Source organism: Hylobates moloch, unplaced genomic scaffold (assembly GCF_009828535.3).
Source record: "Hylobates moloch isolate HMO894 unplaced genomic scaffold, HMol_V3 SCAFFOLD_21, whole genome shotgun sequence".
Taxonomy (NCBI): domain Eukaryota; kingdom Metazoa; phylum Chordata; class Mammalia; order Primates; family Hylobatidae; genus Hylobates; species Hylobates moloch.
Window position 1 is genome coordinate 37,879,420 of NW_026652296.1, and position 13,057 is coordinate 37,892,476.

At 40.9% G+C, this 13,057-nt stretch overlaps 1 protein-coding gene across 1 annotated transcript in view; it reads left to right on the plus strand.

The window, feature by feature from the left end:
* Positions 1 to 13,057, plus strand: part of NAPB (NSF attachment protein beta) — a 47,417-nt gene that overhangs the window by 9,299 nt on the left and 25,061 nt on the right. The window contains exon 2 of the mRNA XM_032143258.2: positions 9,276 to 9,355. Within this exon, the coding sequence (XP_031999149.1) occupies positions 9,276 to 9,355 (80 nt within the window). The remainder of the gene's footprint in view (positions 1 to 9,275; positions 9,356 to 13,057) is intronic.

Sequence of the window (13,057 nt, forward strand, 5' to 3'; positions counted from 1 at the left end):
ATATATACCGTATAAGTGCTACATTCCAGAGTAGAGAATGATGACACTTGGAGAAAGAGCCAGCAGTCACAGCCAGTCTGCAGTAAACAAGTCAAATGACTGAGAGAAGCCTTTGGGAGATGTCAGGGTTATTTGCTGTTATGACAGCTCTAACGAGAGCTGCTTGATTTGTTTGGTATACTTTTGACCATCTCTTTATTTTAAGCCTTTCAGAATAGGTATTTTAGTTGTGTTTCTTGTATTGAGCACAAAGTTGGGTTTTGGTTTTTGAGCAGATCTGAAAATGACAAGTATATGATTGGTTCTTAACTGTCATACTACTATATTTACTGTATATTATATTTTCATTGCTATTTGTCTTCATGTCATCTCTTTTTTTATTTAGGAAGGTTTGTAATTTTGTTCTACTGGTTACCTTTATGCTATAAATGTTTTTAAATATCCTTAGCTCCTTTTCCTTACTTAGGCGCCTATTATTTTGTTCACTCCAGAAAACTCCTGTTACCTATGTGCTTCTCAGTGAGCATGTTCTACATCTCTTGTTCTCTAATATGCCTGTTTTTTTTTTTTTTAAAGCCGTTTGTACTTTGTCAGACATAGAATTGTTTCCCTATTATTTTTCTACCCTTGTCCTTACATTTTGTCTTAGATCTACAATACAACATAGGCAGTGACACCACCAGTCATTTCAGCTATGTTTCCTAGTCATCTCTTAGTTATCCCTTGGGTCCTGGCTTACACTGGGGGGGTGCGTGATGGATGGCCTGGTTTTATAATCCTTGGCTCACTCTTTTTTCCCCCTTGAGTTTCCGGTAAAGCATTGTTCCACTGTTGTTTTGCTCTATATGTTGCTGTTGAAGTCTTAGCCTGATTTTCTTAGTTTTATAAGTAACTTTGCGTTTTTATGTGGAAGCCCAGAAATGTTCTTCATTTATAAAATTCTAGTCGTCTTACTAGGATATGTTTCACAGTAGACTATTCTGGGTCAGTTTTCCAAGTACATGTAGGCCTGTTCAGTATTTAGATTCATGCCTTTTGTTTCCAGAAAATTTTCTCAGATTGTGAAAATGGGTTTTTTTCTACCCTTCCTCAGGGACTCTAATGACATGGATATTGGCTCTTTGCCCATTCTGTATTACTTTTACTTAGATCCTTTTCTCTTCATTTTTGTTCCCTTGCCTGTTTTCATAGTTTTCCTTATTGTCAGTAGAATCTGCTTTCCCCTTAGGTATGTTATAACAGAGATTTTATTTCCGAGATCATTTTGTCTTTTTATTTCTATCCTTCTAGAATTTGAAACAAGAGTTCATCATCTTATTTTTTTGTGCATTTCCATGATGAGTTTTTAAATTTCTAGCTTATGGTGTACTTTCATATCTGTTTAATAATATTTCAGTCATATGGAATTGTTTTCCTGTGCCTTGTGATTGTTTTAGGGAACGTATTTTAATTCTTGTTTCTTTTTTGTTTTGGGGCTTTTTTGGTATGACTCATTTTTATTTTAATATTTATTCTTTTTTACAACTTTTAGATTCCGGGGGTACCTATGCAAGTTTGTTAACTGGGTATATTGTGTGATACTGAGGTTTAGGGTACAAATGATCCTGTCACCCAGATACTGAGCATAGTACCCAATAGTTTTTCAACTGTTTCTCTCCCCATACCCCTCTAGAGTCCCCAGTGTCTACTGTTGCCATTTTTATGCCCATGGGTATCCAGTGTTTAGCTACCACTTACAAGTGAAAACATGCGGTATTTGATTTTCTATTCCTGCATTAATTCACTTAGGATCTTCTTATGTAGTAGCTTCATATGGATGCTGTTTCTCCTTTCTGTTTAGTGTAAAGAGTCACAGAGTTTCTTGGACACACAATAGCATGTGTTTCTGTGACAGGAGATGAGGGGTTTGTGTGACTTCATGGGTTTCTTAGTTTAAATGCTGCCTTGTGTAGGTACAGTTAAGTGTGGTTTCTTTAATGAATGGTGCTGTGGAGGGGTAGGTTTGTGTGACTTCTAATTCTGTGATACTCTTTTGTTTCAAGAATGTATTTCCATCACTTGCCTTCTTTCCTTTCACTGCCAAACCTCCATAGAGCTGCCCCCACCTTCTAAGTTGCCTTCTCCCAGAAGCAGTGTCTTCTGGAAACTGCCGTCTGTGGCAAAGCCCCTCTATTCTGTTCCCAGCTGCAGTGCTCTAACCTGCCAGGTCTTCCACCTGGTCTGGGGTGTTTGCCCACCTTGGTAGAGCACTTCCTTGTTGAGAGTTCTTCCCTGGATGATGATTGCCAGGTTAAACTCACCTCTCGTGTCCACAGACGCCCCTCTGACTGGCAGCAGAGGCAGTGTTGCTAGCTCTGGTAGTTTTGGATTTTTTATTTCCTCAATTATATTTAATGGAGGCTTGCTGAATACTGCCTCCTTTTGCTGTAGGCACGGATTATGGGTGGTTGTGTTTGCTTTTTGTTGATCTGTAAGGTTTTTGGAGGATGTGTGGATATATTTATCTGTAAGCAGCCACCATGATTTTTTGGGAATCACATGTCTCATCAGTATTTTCTGAAGACTGAAATTCAGCTTAAATTTTTATAAAGACTGAAATTCAATTTAAAAACTGCTCTTGGTAAATCAGGTTGTGTGTAACAGTCATTTCTGAATTGATCTAGCAGTTACCATTATCTTTCTTAAGTATTTAAATATCTTTGTTTTGTTTTATAAATAGGTCCAGTCTATACCTATTTCTTCTCTATAAAGATGACTACTCCCCATATAAAGTTGAGGCATTAGAAAACTATTGTCAAAATAACGTCTAACTAGCTTTCTTTGTTATACTTGTTCTCATAAGCTTTATTTCAAGAAATTGTGCTTAAACACAAATACTTTGGTCACAGTCCTTAAATGTCTCTGATTATTTTCTCTGAGAATCTATGATTTTTGTCCTTAATTAAGCAGAAGTAAAGTGAAAAGTTCTTACAAAATTGATTCCAAAAGTTCAAGGCCACTGAGACAGCGCTCCCCTTACTGGTACAGTGCTAGCTGGCTTGGTGGAATTTTTCTTTCTCTCCAAGGCCAAGACAGGCCTGGCTGCTGCAGGGAACTAGAGGCTGGTAAATAAATGATAGTGTTCATTTGTAGGTGGTTTGACTCAAGCCCATGCCCTGGGCCTTTCCACCATACCTTGGGCTTCTGCATTACCGATTTATAAAAGAACAGTGAAACATTTAAATGCTGCCTTTTGATGTAATAATTCAAATTAGCATTCTGGAGAGTATCTCCCTCCTACCTTTTTTAAAAAAATAGTTTTTAATTGACACATTACATTACATATATTGATGGGGTACGATTTGATTTTTTGATATATGTCTGTGTTGTATAATGATCAAATCAGGATAGTTAGCATACTCATCACCTCATGCATTTATCATTTCTTTGTGTTGAGAACATGTAAAAATATCTCTTCCAGTTGTTTTGTGTCCTCCTGGGGCCTCTGCATCTCCCCCACTGAAGAAATCTCTACTTTTGCATCACATAAAAGATTTGTACTTTTTAAAAATATATTAAGCCCTGAAATAAAGTAATCTTGGAAGGGTTAAGTTTACCTAGGAAAGCCCCCAGTTTTTAGAATCTGTGAAGATTCCAGAAGTGAAGCATCAGGTGGAAATAAATTGTTTATAGAGCCTATGATATCACAGAGTAGTTCTATATGGCAGAGGCACTTTCAGACAGATTTTGAATTTTCCTCTCTTATGGATTCTTTCTACATTTGCTTATTATTTTGAGGCATACATGGGAAAACTTAAAAAATTAATGTGGACAGTTTGTTCCATCCAGACACTAAGCAGTCAGCCTTGTTATTGTGGCCTGTGTGCCAGGCCCTGTGCTGCTTCCTCTTCCCCAGAGCATCAGTCTAGTGGCTAAGGAGATACTGCTGGTAAATAATGAGAAGAAGGAGGTACCATGCTTCGTGGGGGTCCCCCCAGGCTCCCCACACTGGGCAAGTCCCTTTTCAGTCTTTTGGGGTGGCTTGACACACCCCTTCATGGCATCTTGATGTTAAGAGCTGAATTTTGCCTCTGGTTCTATGTGCTTATCTTCGTAGTACTGTCACTGTCACTTTTTGTGGTATTTCTACACTAATATCTTGTGATTTTAGAGGCAACTTTATTTCTGTCTCAGGGGTTGTCAGCCTTTTTCTTTGAGGTACATCTCATGATGTGTGTGTCATTAGTTCTCACAATTCTACGATGTCTCCTTCCTCCCACCCACAGTTTTAAAATAGTAGGGACTATAGTTGTCATAATTTTACAATGCTCTGAAATAGTTATTATTCAGGATGGGTGAAATCAAGGATTTAGATTATTTGAAGATGAATTGGTTTTCACAGCTCTGCTGTTCACTGGCTCCTGGTGGGACATTTGTGGCGTTGACCGTGTTTCCTCAGGGGAACATGGGGAATTGATAGGCTTTTTCTCAGACCCTTCTAGCTGTGAAACTTGATATTATTTCCTCAATGTTGTGACCTCCTTGTGGGCAAGAAGTTTATTTCCTTAGTGTTTTCTGGCACATATGGATCTCAGTAAATATTTCCTGAATAAGTACGGTCAAGAAGAAGTCTGCCTTGCCTCTGGAATGCAGGGGTGGTTCAGCTGGGCCAGCCAGGTGGCAGTGGTTTTTGTGCTAGCTGGGCAGTGTTTTCTTTCATGGTGGGGAAAATGTTTTCTTCTTCCAAGTCAGATTCCTGTAATACAAAAAAATAGTTAATTTAGCTCAGTTTAGCTTCTTAATGTCAATTGAGTGCCATGTATTTAACTTATGTTGCTGCTTAATACGGATTCCTCACAGAATATTTTTTCCAAGGATCTTCTGCCTCACTGTGAGACCTCTGGATGACAGTTGTTACTTTGAATGCAAATTCTCAATGCTTGTCCATAAAATTTACAAAAAATTAACTTTCACATAAAGCAAAATAAGCATCCAGCGTAATTTCAAAAGTACCTTTTTTCAGGAAGTTTTAAAGTTATGGTCGGTTTATGACAAATGGGTTTTTAAAGTGAGGCTACCTCTGGCGATTCTGTTTCAGGAGACATGAGAATCTCATGGTTTAGCAAAGTTCAAAGTTCACTGAACTTGAAGTCAAGTGTCAGGTACACTACTGACCTTGGCTAGGTAGCCTTGGATAAGCCATTGACCTCTAGATACCATTTTCTCTTCAGTAAAATGGAGATAGTGTCTTTCATGGTTGTAATAATGAAAATGACATAACATATATGGAAATATCTAGCACAAAATCTAAAATAATGTAGGAACTCTGTTAATTCTAGCTGTATCCTGTCTCTGAAAATAAGTGGATAAAGTACATTTTAATTAAGCTAGTTTTATTTAGAAACCTTTAATAAGAATGATTGAACTATAATTACAGTTCAAGATTCCCAGTACTCTTTAGAAAAACAAGACCCAAGAAAGTAGCAAGACTTTATGCCAAGGGAGGTATGGCTAAGGTTGAGAACGTTTTCATGTCAGGAATTTTCCATTTAGGAAACTTATTAGCTGTTTTTCTTTTCTTTTTTTTTTTTTTTTAATGTGTAGATTTGAAGTGGAGGGAAAGGGACATGAAGGTGTGAGACAAAGCTGTAGCTTATTCTGACACTTCATTTTTGGTATGGCTTGTTGCCATTCTGTCTTTCACTGTGTAACATAGTCTCCAAAGGTTTTTGTTTGTTTTTTGATTTTGTGTGTGTGTGTGTTGGGGAGGAGGTTTTATTGAGATTTAATACGCATACCGTACAATTCACTGATTTAAAATGTACAGTTCAGAGGTTTTTAGCCTATTCACAGGGCTATGCAACCACAGCAGTTTTAGAACATCTTCATCACCCCAGAAAGAAACCCTGTACCATTTAGCTGTCATTTTCCCTCACCTCCCTGTTTTTCCCCAACACTCCCGCCTCTAGATGTCTTTGCCTGCTTTGCGCTGCTGTAACACAATAACCTTGGCCTGGGTAATTTATAAGAACAGAAATGTATTTCTCACAGTTTTGGGGGCTGGAAAGTGTAAGATCAAGGCACCAGCTTCTGGTATCTGGTGAGGGCCTTCTTGCTTTGTCTTCACATGGTAGAAGAGAGAACCAGAGAAAATGGAACCTCCCTTTCACAGGCTCTTTTATCAGTGGCCTTAATAAATTCATGAGAGCAGAGGGCTCATGACCTAAACACCTCCCAGTAGGCCCTCCCTCCCAACACTGTTGCATTGGGGATTAAATTTTAACTTAGTTTTGGAGGAGACAAAAACATTCAAACCATAGCACTACCAACCACTAACCTGTTTTCTGTCTCTAAAAATTTCCCTGCTGTAGACCTGTCATATAAATGGCATCTCATTGTGACTGCTCAACCACGGTGTAGTAGGTACTGGTACTTCATTTCTTTTTATTGCGCATTAATATTCCACTGTATGTGTATACCACATTTTATTTATCTGTTAATTGGTTGATGGACTTTTGGGTTGTTTCCACTCTTTAGCTTTTTTTTTGTTTTGAGATGGAGTCGCTCTGTTGCCCAGGCTGAAGTGCAGTGACACTATCTTGGCTCACTGCAACCTCCGCCTCTCAGGTTCAAGTGATTCTCCTGCCGCAGCCTCCCGTGTAGCTAGGATTGCAGGCACCCACCACCATGCCCAGCTAATTTTTGTATTTTTACTAGAGATGGGGGTTTCACCAAGTTGGCCAGGCTGGTCTCAAACTCCTGGCCCTGAAGTGATCCGCCCACCTTGGCCTCCCAAAGCGCTGGGATTACAGGCATGAGCCACTGTGCCTGGCCACTTTTTAGCTATTATGATCAATGCTGCTGTGAACAGTTGCATACAAGTTTTTGTGTGGATATGCGTTTTCTCTTTCTTTTCTTTTCTTTTCTTTTCTTTTCTTTTCTTTTCTTTTCTTTTCTTTCTTTCTTTCTTTCTTTCTTTCTTTCTTTCTTTCTTTCTTTCCTTTCTTTCTTTCTTTCTTTCTTTCTCTCTCTCTCTCTCTCTCTCTCTCTCTTTCTCTCTCTTTCTCTTTCTTTTCTTCTTGACAAAGTCTCGCTCTGTCACCTAGACTGGTGGGCTGGAGTGCAGTGGTGCGATCTCGGATTACTGCAACCTCAGCCCCTCAAGTAGCTGGGACTACAGGCATGTGCCACCACGCCGGCTAATTGTTTTTGTATTTTTAGTGGAGATGGGATTTCGCCATGTTGTCCAGGCTGGTCTTGAACTCCTGACCTCAGGTGATCCTCCAGCCTTGGCCTCCCAAAGTGCTGGGATTACAGGCGTGAGCCTCCTCGCCCTGCTGGGATGTGTTTTCATTTCTCTTGGGTGTGTACCTAGGAATGGAATTGCTGGGTTATATGGTAACATTTTCCAAAGTGGCTGCACCCTTTTATATTCTTCCCAGTCGTATATAAGGTTTCTCCACGTATATAAAGTTTCTCCACGTCTTCCCTGACTCTTGTTATTTTCTGTCTTTTGACAGACAGTAGCCCATCCTAGCAGGAGCCACGTGGTATCACGTGTGTGGTTTTGATTTGCATTTATTCTAGATACATGTTCCTTATGAGACATACGATGTAATATTCCCAAAGGTTTTTATGCCTTCCATACATGGATCTAGATATGATAACCATTCTGATTGAATACCTAGTCTGGGTGAAGCTCTGCAGTGGCAGCTGTATATGGATTATTTCTTTTGATCCTCATAATAACTCCTAGGTATACATAATATTATCTTCAGTTTACACATGCCAAAACTGAGGTGTGAAGGAGTTAAAGAACTGGTCCCGGGCCATACTGTTAGTAGTTATTGCCTAAGGTCTGAGTCACACCTGAGCCTTGCTGTACGCCCAGCCTCTGCTCTGCTCTAGGACTTGTGTTGACAGGGAGCTGCAAGCTCGTCTGCTGGAGCTTGGAGTTTGTTGGAGTTCCTAACACGTGTGTGTGCACTCTTTCATGTACATGTGTTCATACCAGGCCCAGCATCCAGTGTCAGCCTTGACCTCTCCTATCTCTGAGTCCTTATGTCCATACCCCACTGAGTTCCTTGTTACGTGTACTGTACAGAGTCTACTACATCTCAGTTTTCCACTGGTTATTTTATGATTATAAATAGACAAGATAGATAAACATCTTTCATGGAGGGACCTTAGCATAGTAAAAGCAAAGTTAACTCTGGGAGGATTATGGAGGATAATTTTGGCTTTTATGTGAGAAGAAATTTCCAAGTAGCTTAAAGCTGTCCCTCAGTGGAATCAGCTGCTTGGTGAAGAACTTTGCAGAACTGTGTATGTTCAAGCAACAGTGGAGGTACCCTTCTCTCAGGGTGTTGTAAAATGCATTTCTCAGGGTGTTGCAAAATGCATTTCTAAACTGGGCTGGACCCTGGGGCCTCCTCCAGGTTGGAGAAGGACTTGCCTTTACCAGAGTTGACATCATACAGCTGTAGAATGTCGTGCCACTTTCTCATAAGATGTGGCTTCTGAATAAACATAGTGCTGAACTCTTGGGAGGTAACAGGGTAAAGATGTCTTTGTCCTTCAAAATTTAATCTCCTTTGAAAAACGTACTTTTAACTACTCAGACTGATATACAACTTCCAGCTTTTATAGATGGGAAGGACTCTGATTAAAGATGTAATCAGAATAACATCTTTAGTTTGTAACACCTCTGGTTCTGGGGTCAGCCAGATCTGTGTTGGAGTCTTTTTTTTTCTTTTTTTTTTGAGACATAATTTTGCTCTTGTTGCCCAGGCTGGAGTGCAATGGCGCGATCTCAGCTCACTGCAACTTCCGCCTCCCAGGTTCAAGCAGTTCTCCTGCCTCAGCCTCCTGAGTAGCTGGGACTACAGGCACATGCCACCACGCTCAGCTAATTTTTGTATTTTTAGTAGGGATGGGGTTTCACCGCGTTGGCCAGGCTGGTCTCGAACACCTACCTGACCTCAGGTGATCCGCCCGCCTTGGCCTCCCAAAGTTCTGGGATTACAGGCATGAGCCATCATGCCCTGCCCTGTGTTTGAGTCTTAATTCTGAGCTATCCTTTCTGTGTCACCTCAGGCTAGTTACTTTACCACTTAACACCCCAGTTTCCTCATCTGGAAAACAGGGATAGTAAGAGTATTTCCTTTAAGGTTAAGATTCTGTAATGCTTGTCTGGCACATAGCAAGTATATACTAAATGTTTATCATTTGAGGGAGGGAGAATTAGAGATGTGAATGGTTGTTAAAATGTAACCTAATTTTTAACTTTTTCTCAGAGGAAACACAAGAATAGAAGAGGCTTGTGAAATGTATACCAGAGCTGCAAATATGTTCAAGATGGCTAAAAATTGGAGTGGTATGTACAAAGTTTTTGTTTGTTTTATAGGCAAATGGTTTAAAATCACTTTGAAGGAAGAAATGACTGTTTTCCCCTTGAAGAGCAAGACTATTGGCCCCAGAGACAGGTGTCAGTGCTGAATAACTGGTGTGGCTGCTACTGACATATGGAGACTGAAGGAGTCTGCTCTAAGTGAATGAAGCTGGAAAGCCTGGCTTAAGTTCAAGCACAGGGACAGTGTCTGTCTTAGTTTCTATAAACTTCTTAATAGAGTAGGCATGTGGTAACTAAAAATAGTTAAAATTACTTGGAATTAGAGTAATCTTTGCTTCTTACTAATATGTTCAAATAAACACAGTGCCATAAGGAATGAAAGTTGGAATAAAAGTCATTAAAAGTAGTGGGATAAAGAGAAATGCCCGGTTTTCTTTACCTGAACATTGGTTGAGAATGATCATTCTCTGCTATGCAATAACTTATTGTGATTCCACTGAGAACTATGACAGTGGGGTTTGGGGGGAGGGGGATGGATTTACATTAACCTCAATAGACCCCTGGTTATTTTTTAAAGTAATACTTTCTATCCAGTGAGACCAGGCATAACAAAATCCACAGGATTATTATTTTCATTGGTCCAAGATGGGATGGCTCTTTGAGAGAAATTCATCCCTCTCCCTTCAGCGAAAGAGATCTTTCATGCCTTAGTGATGGGATATTTCTGTAGTGAAAATGGAGACCACCGTTGACCAGAGCAGGGGACGTGAGTGTTGCGCTCTGGCTCACAGCTGCTGTGGGATTGGAAGTGGGACTCGCCCTCTACAAGCTGTTTCAAGGCAGACACTTTAAAATCATTTCAAAGGAGAAAATGCTTTTGAGCTAGATGAATCTAAAAGGTCTCTTCTGGCTTTAAAGATCTTTGTAAGAAGTTTAGTTTTAGCTAAGGCTTTAGATATGCTATTTTTCAAAACATACTTATGCCTGAATTATATTGTATTTTTAAAATGGAGGAGAAAACAGTTTGTTTCACGTTCCCTCGTTTATTTTGTTCAGGTCTTATAAGTGAAAAGTGATCTTACCTGAAGAGACCACTTACTTACTTACTTATTTACTTACTTATTTGTAAGTAAATAAAACTTATTTGTTACTTATTTATTTATTTATTTATTTGAGACAGAGTCTCACTCTGTAGCCCAAGCTAGAGTGCAGTGGTGCAATCTTGACTCACTGCAATCTCTGCCTCTGGGGCTCAAGTGATTCTTGTGCCTCAGCCTCCCGCGTAGCTGGGACTACAGGCACGCGCCACCACGCCCAGCTAATTTTTTGTATTTTAGTAGAGACGAGGTTTCACCATGTTGCCCAGGGTGGTCTTGAACTCCTGAGCTCAGGTGATCCAACCGCCTCGGCCTCCCAAAGTGCTGGGATTATAGTCGTGAACCACTGTGCCCGGCTGAGACCACTTATTACTTATTGTATCTGGTGATCAAGTATTCTAACCTTTGGAAATTCCATTTCAGAGAGGCCACTGATCATGTATGTAACTGAGGCTTTGTATGTGCACCCCCTGTCATCTGTCATCTGTTGCCTGGAGTGATGCTCTAGCCTCCTGACATTGTCATACTGCTGCACTTTTCCAGTCTGAAAAAAGTTTCCATTTATGTCTGAGGTTGCAATTTTTTGAGTTTTGGAAATCAGACCTTGGCGATGACCTTGAGCAGTAGGATAGGATGTAAATAACTCCCACATGCTTAGCGTTGCAGTAAAGGAACACTAGGCATAAATGTGTTAATGAAGTAACGTAACACAAGTTAAGTAAGGTCATATCATTTCAAATAAGAGCTGACGTCCCTGTAGTGTCCCTCAAAGACTATCCCCTTCCTTGTGCACCCAGCTCCCACTTCAGAGCCTTTGCATGTACTGTTCCCTCTGTCTCCCTACTCTTCCCCCAAACAGAATGTTGCTGGGTCCCTGCTTCCTTCAGCTCCCTCTTCACATGTCATCTTCTTGGTGAGGTCTTCTCTGGCCACCCCTTTTAAAAATAACGATTTTGTCCTTCCTGGAACCTTTTTTTTTTTTTTTTCCAACACTGTTATCACCATCTAGCAAAAATAAATTACATAATGTTTTATTCATTTACATTTACATGTTTTTATTATATTGTGATTCTCATTAGAAAGTAAACCTTGGAAGGCCATGTTTGTGTGTTTTATCTGCTGTATCTCCAGGCCCTGGATTATCACCTGCAAAGTCATAGGTGCTCAGTGTATTTGTTGAGTGGATGAATATTAGACTCCTTGAAGTTCTATCCATGTTGCATTGGGGATGATAATAACAGCATTACATCTCTATAGTTTTAAAAGTTCTTTCACAATGACTAAGCTAATTTGTTTGATACTCAGCTTTTGAGAGATCATCCTCACAGGTATTATAAGAGTTTTGCAAGTGAGGAAATTTAGCCTAAGTTGTGTGGCTTCCCAGAGGCCATTTAATTTAATATATGATCCTTTAAAGACAGTTCCAAGTTCCCCCTCCACCTCCGAGAATGGAGTCTTGCTGTGTTGTCCAGACTAGACTGCAGTGGCGCGATCTCGGCTCACTGCAACCTCTGCCTCCCAAGTTTTTTTTTTTTTTTTTTTTTTTTTTTTTGAGACGGAGTCTCGCTCTGTCACCCAGGCTGGAGTGCAGTGGCACAATCTCGGCTCACTGCAAGCTCCGCCTCCCGGGTTCACGCCATTCTCCTGCCTCAGCCTCTCCGAGTAGCTGGGACTACAGGCGCCCGCCACCGCGCCCGGCTAATTTTTTGTATTTTTTTAGTAGAGACGGGGTTTCACCGTGGTCTCGATCTCCTGACCTCGTGATCCGCCCGCCTCGGCCTCCCAAAGTGCTGGGATTACAAGCGTGAGCCACCGCGCCCGGCCTGCCTCCCAAGTTTAAGTGATTCTCCTGCCTCAGCCTCCGGAGTAGCTGGGATTACAGGCATACGCCACCACGCCCAGCTAATTTTGTATTTTTAGTAGAGATGGGGTTTCTCCATGTTGGCCAGGCTGGTCTTGAACTCCTGACCTCGTGATCCACCCTAAGTGCTGGGATTACAGGCATGAGCCACTGTGCCCAGCCCGACACTGCCAAGTTTAGATAGACCAAGCTAGCATTTGCTGTCAGTGATTCAATGAATAGTCAGAGTGAAAAAATAAGCCAGCAACTCGTTTTGGAATGTGGGAATGTGAAAATGTAAAATTAAAGCACTTACTATTGTCTGGAGAAATGGAGGTAGCCCAGAAGAGCCTGGGTGTTGTGGTATTACTGAGCAACAAAAGGATGGCCCATGACTGATTCTGAGACAGGAAACGTAGATAAGTTATCAAAAATGAAATGCCAGCAGGAGAGCAAGGATGTAGGTTGTAAAAAAATGATGGCATTTCAATATGCCAAACCACAGATATGATCTAAGGCTAGATTTGCATGTAATAATGAAAGTGGCCACCTTGTGTAATGTGAGTCAGGCCCTTCTAAGCACTTTACTTGTGAAATCCAAGCTATTACTACGTTCTTCTGAGGCAGAGCCCATCAAAGCTCCCACTTAGCCAGATATGTTCCTGAGTTGCCACTTCATGGTTAAGTGCTGCCCCAAGTACCCCAGGTGCATGGCCACTGCCCTGGCAGTGGCCTTTGCCCCTTCTGGATACCCACCAGCCTCTCATGATTCACCAGGGGCCAGCAGGG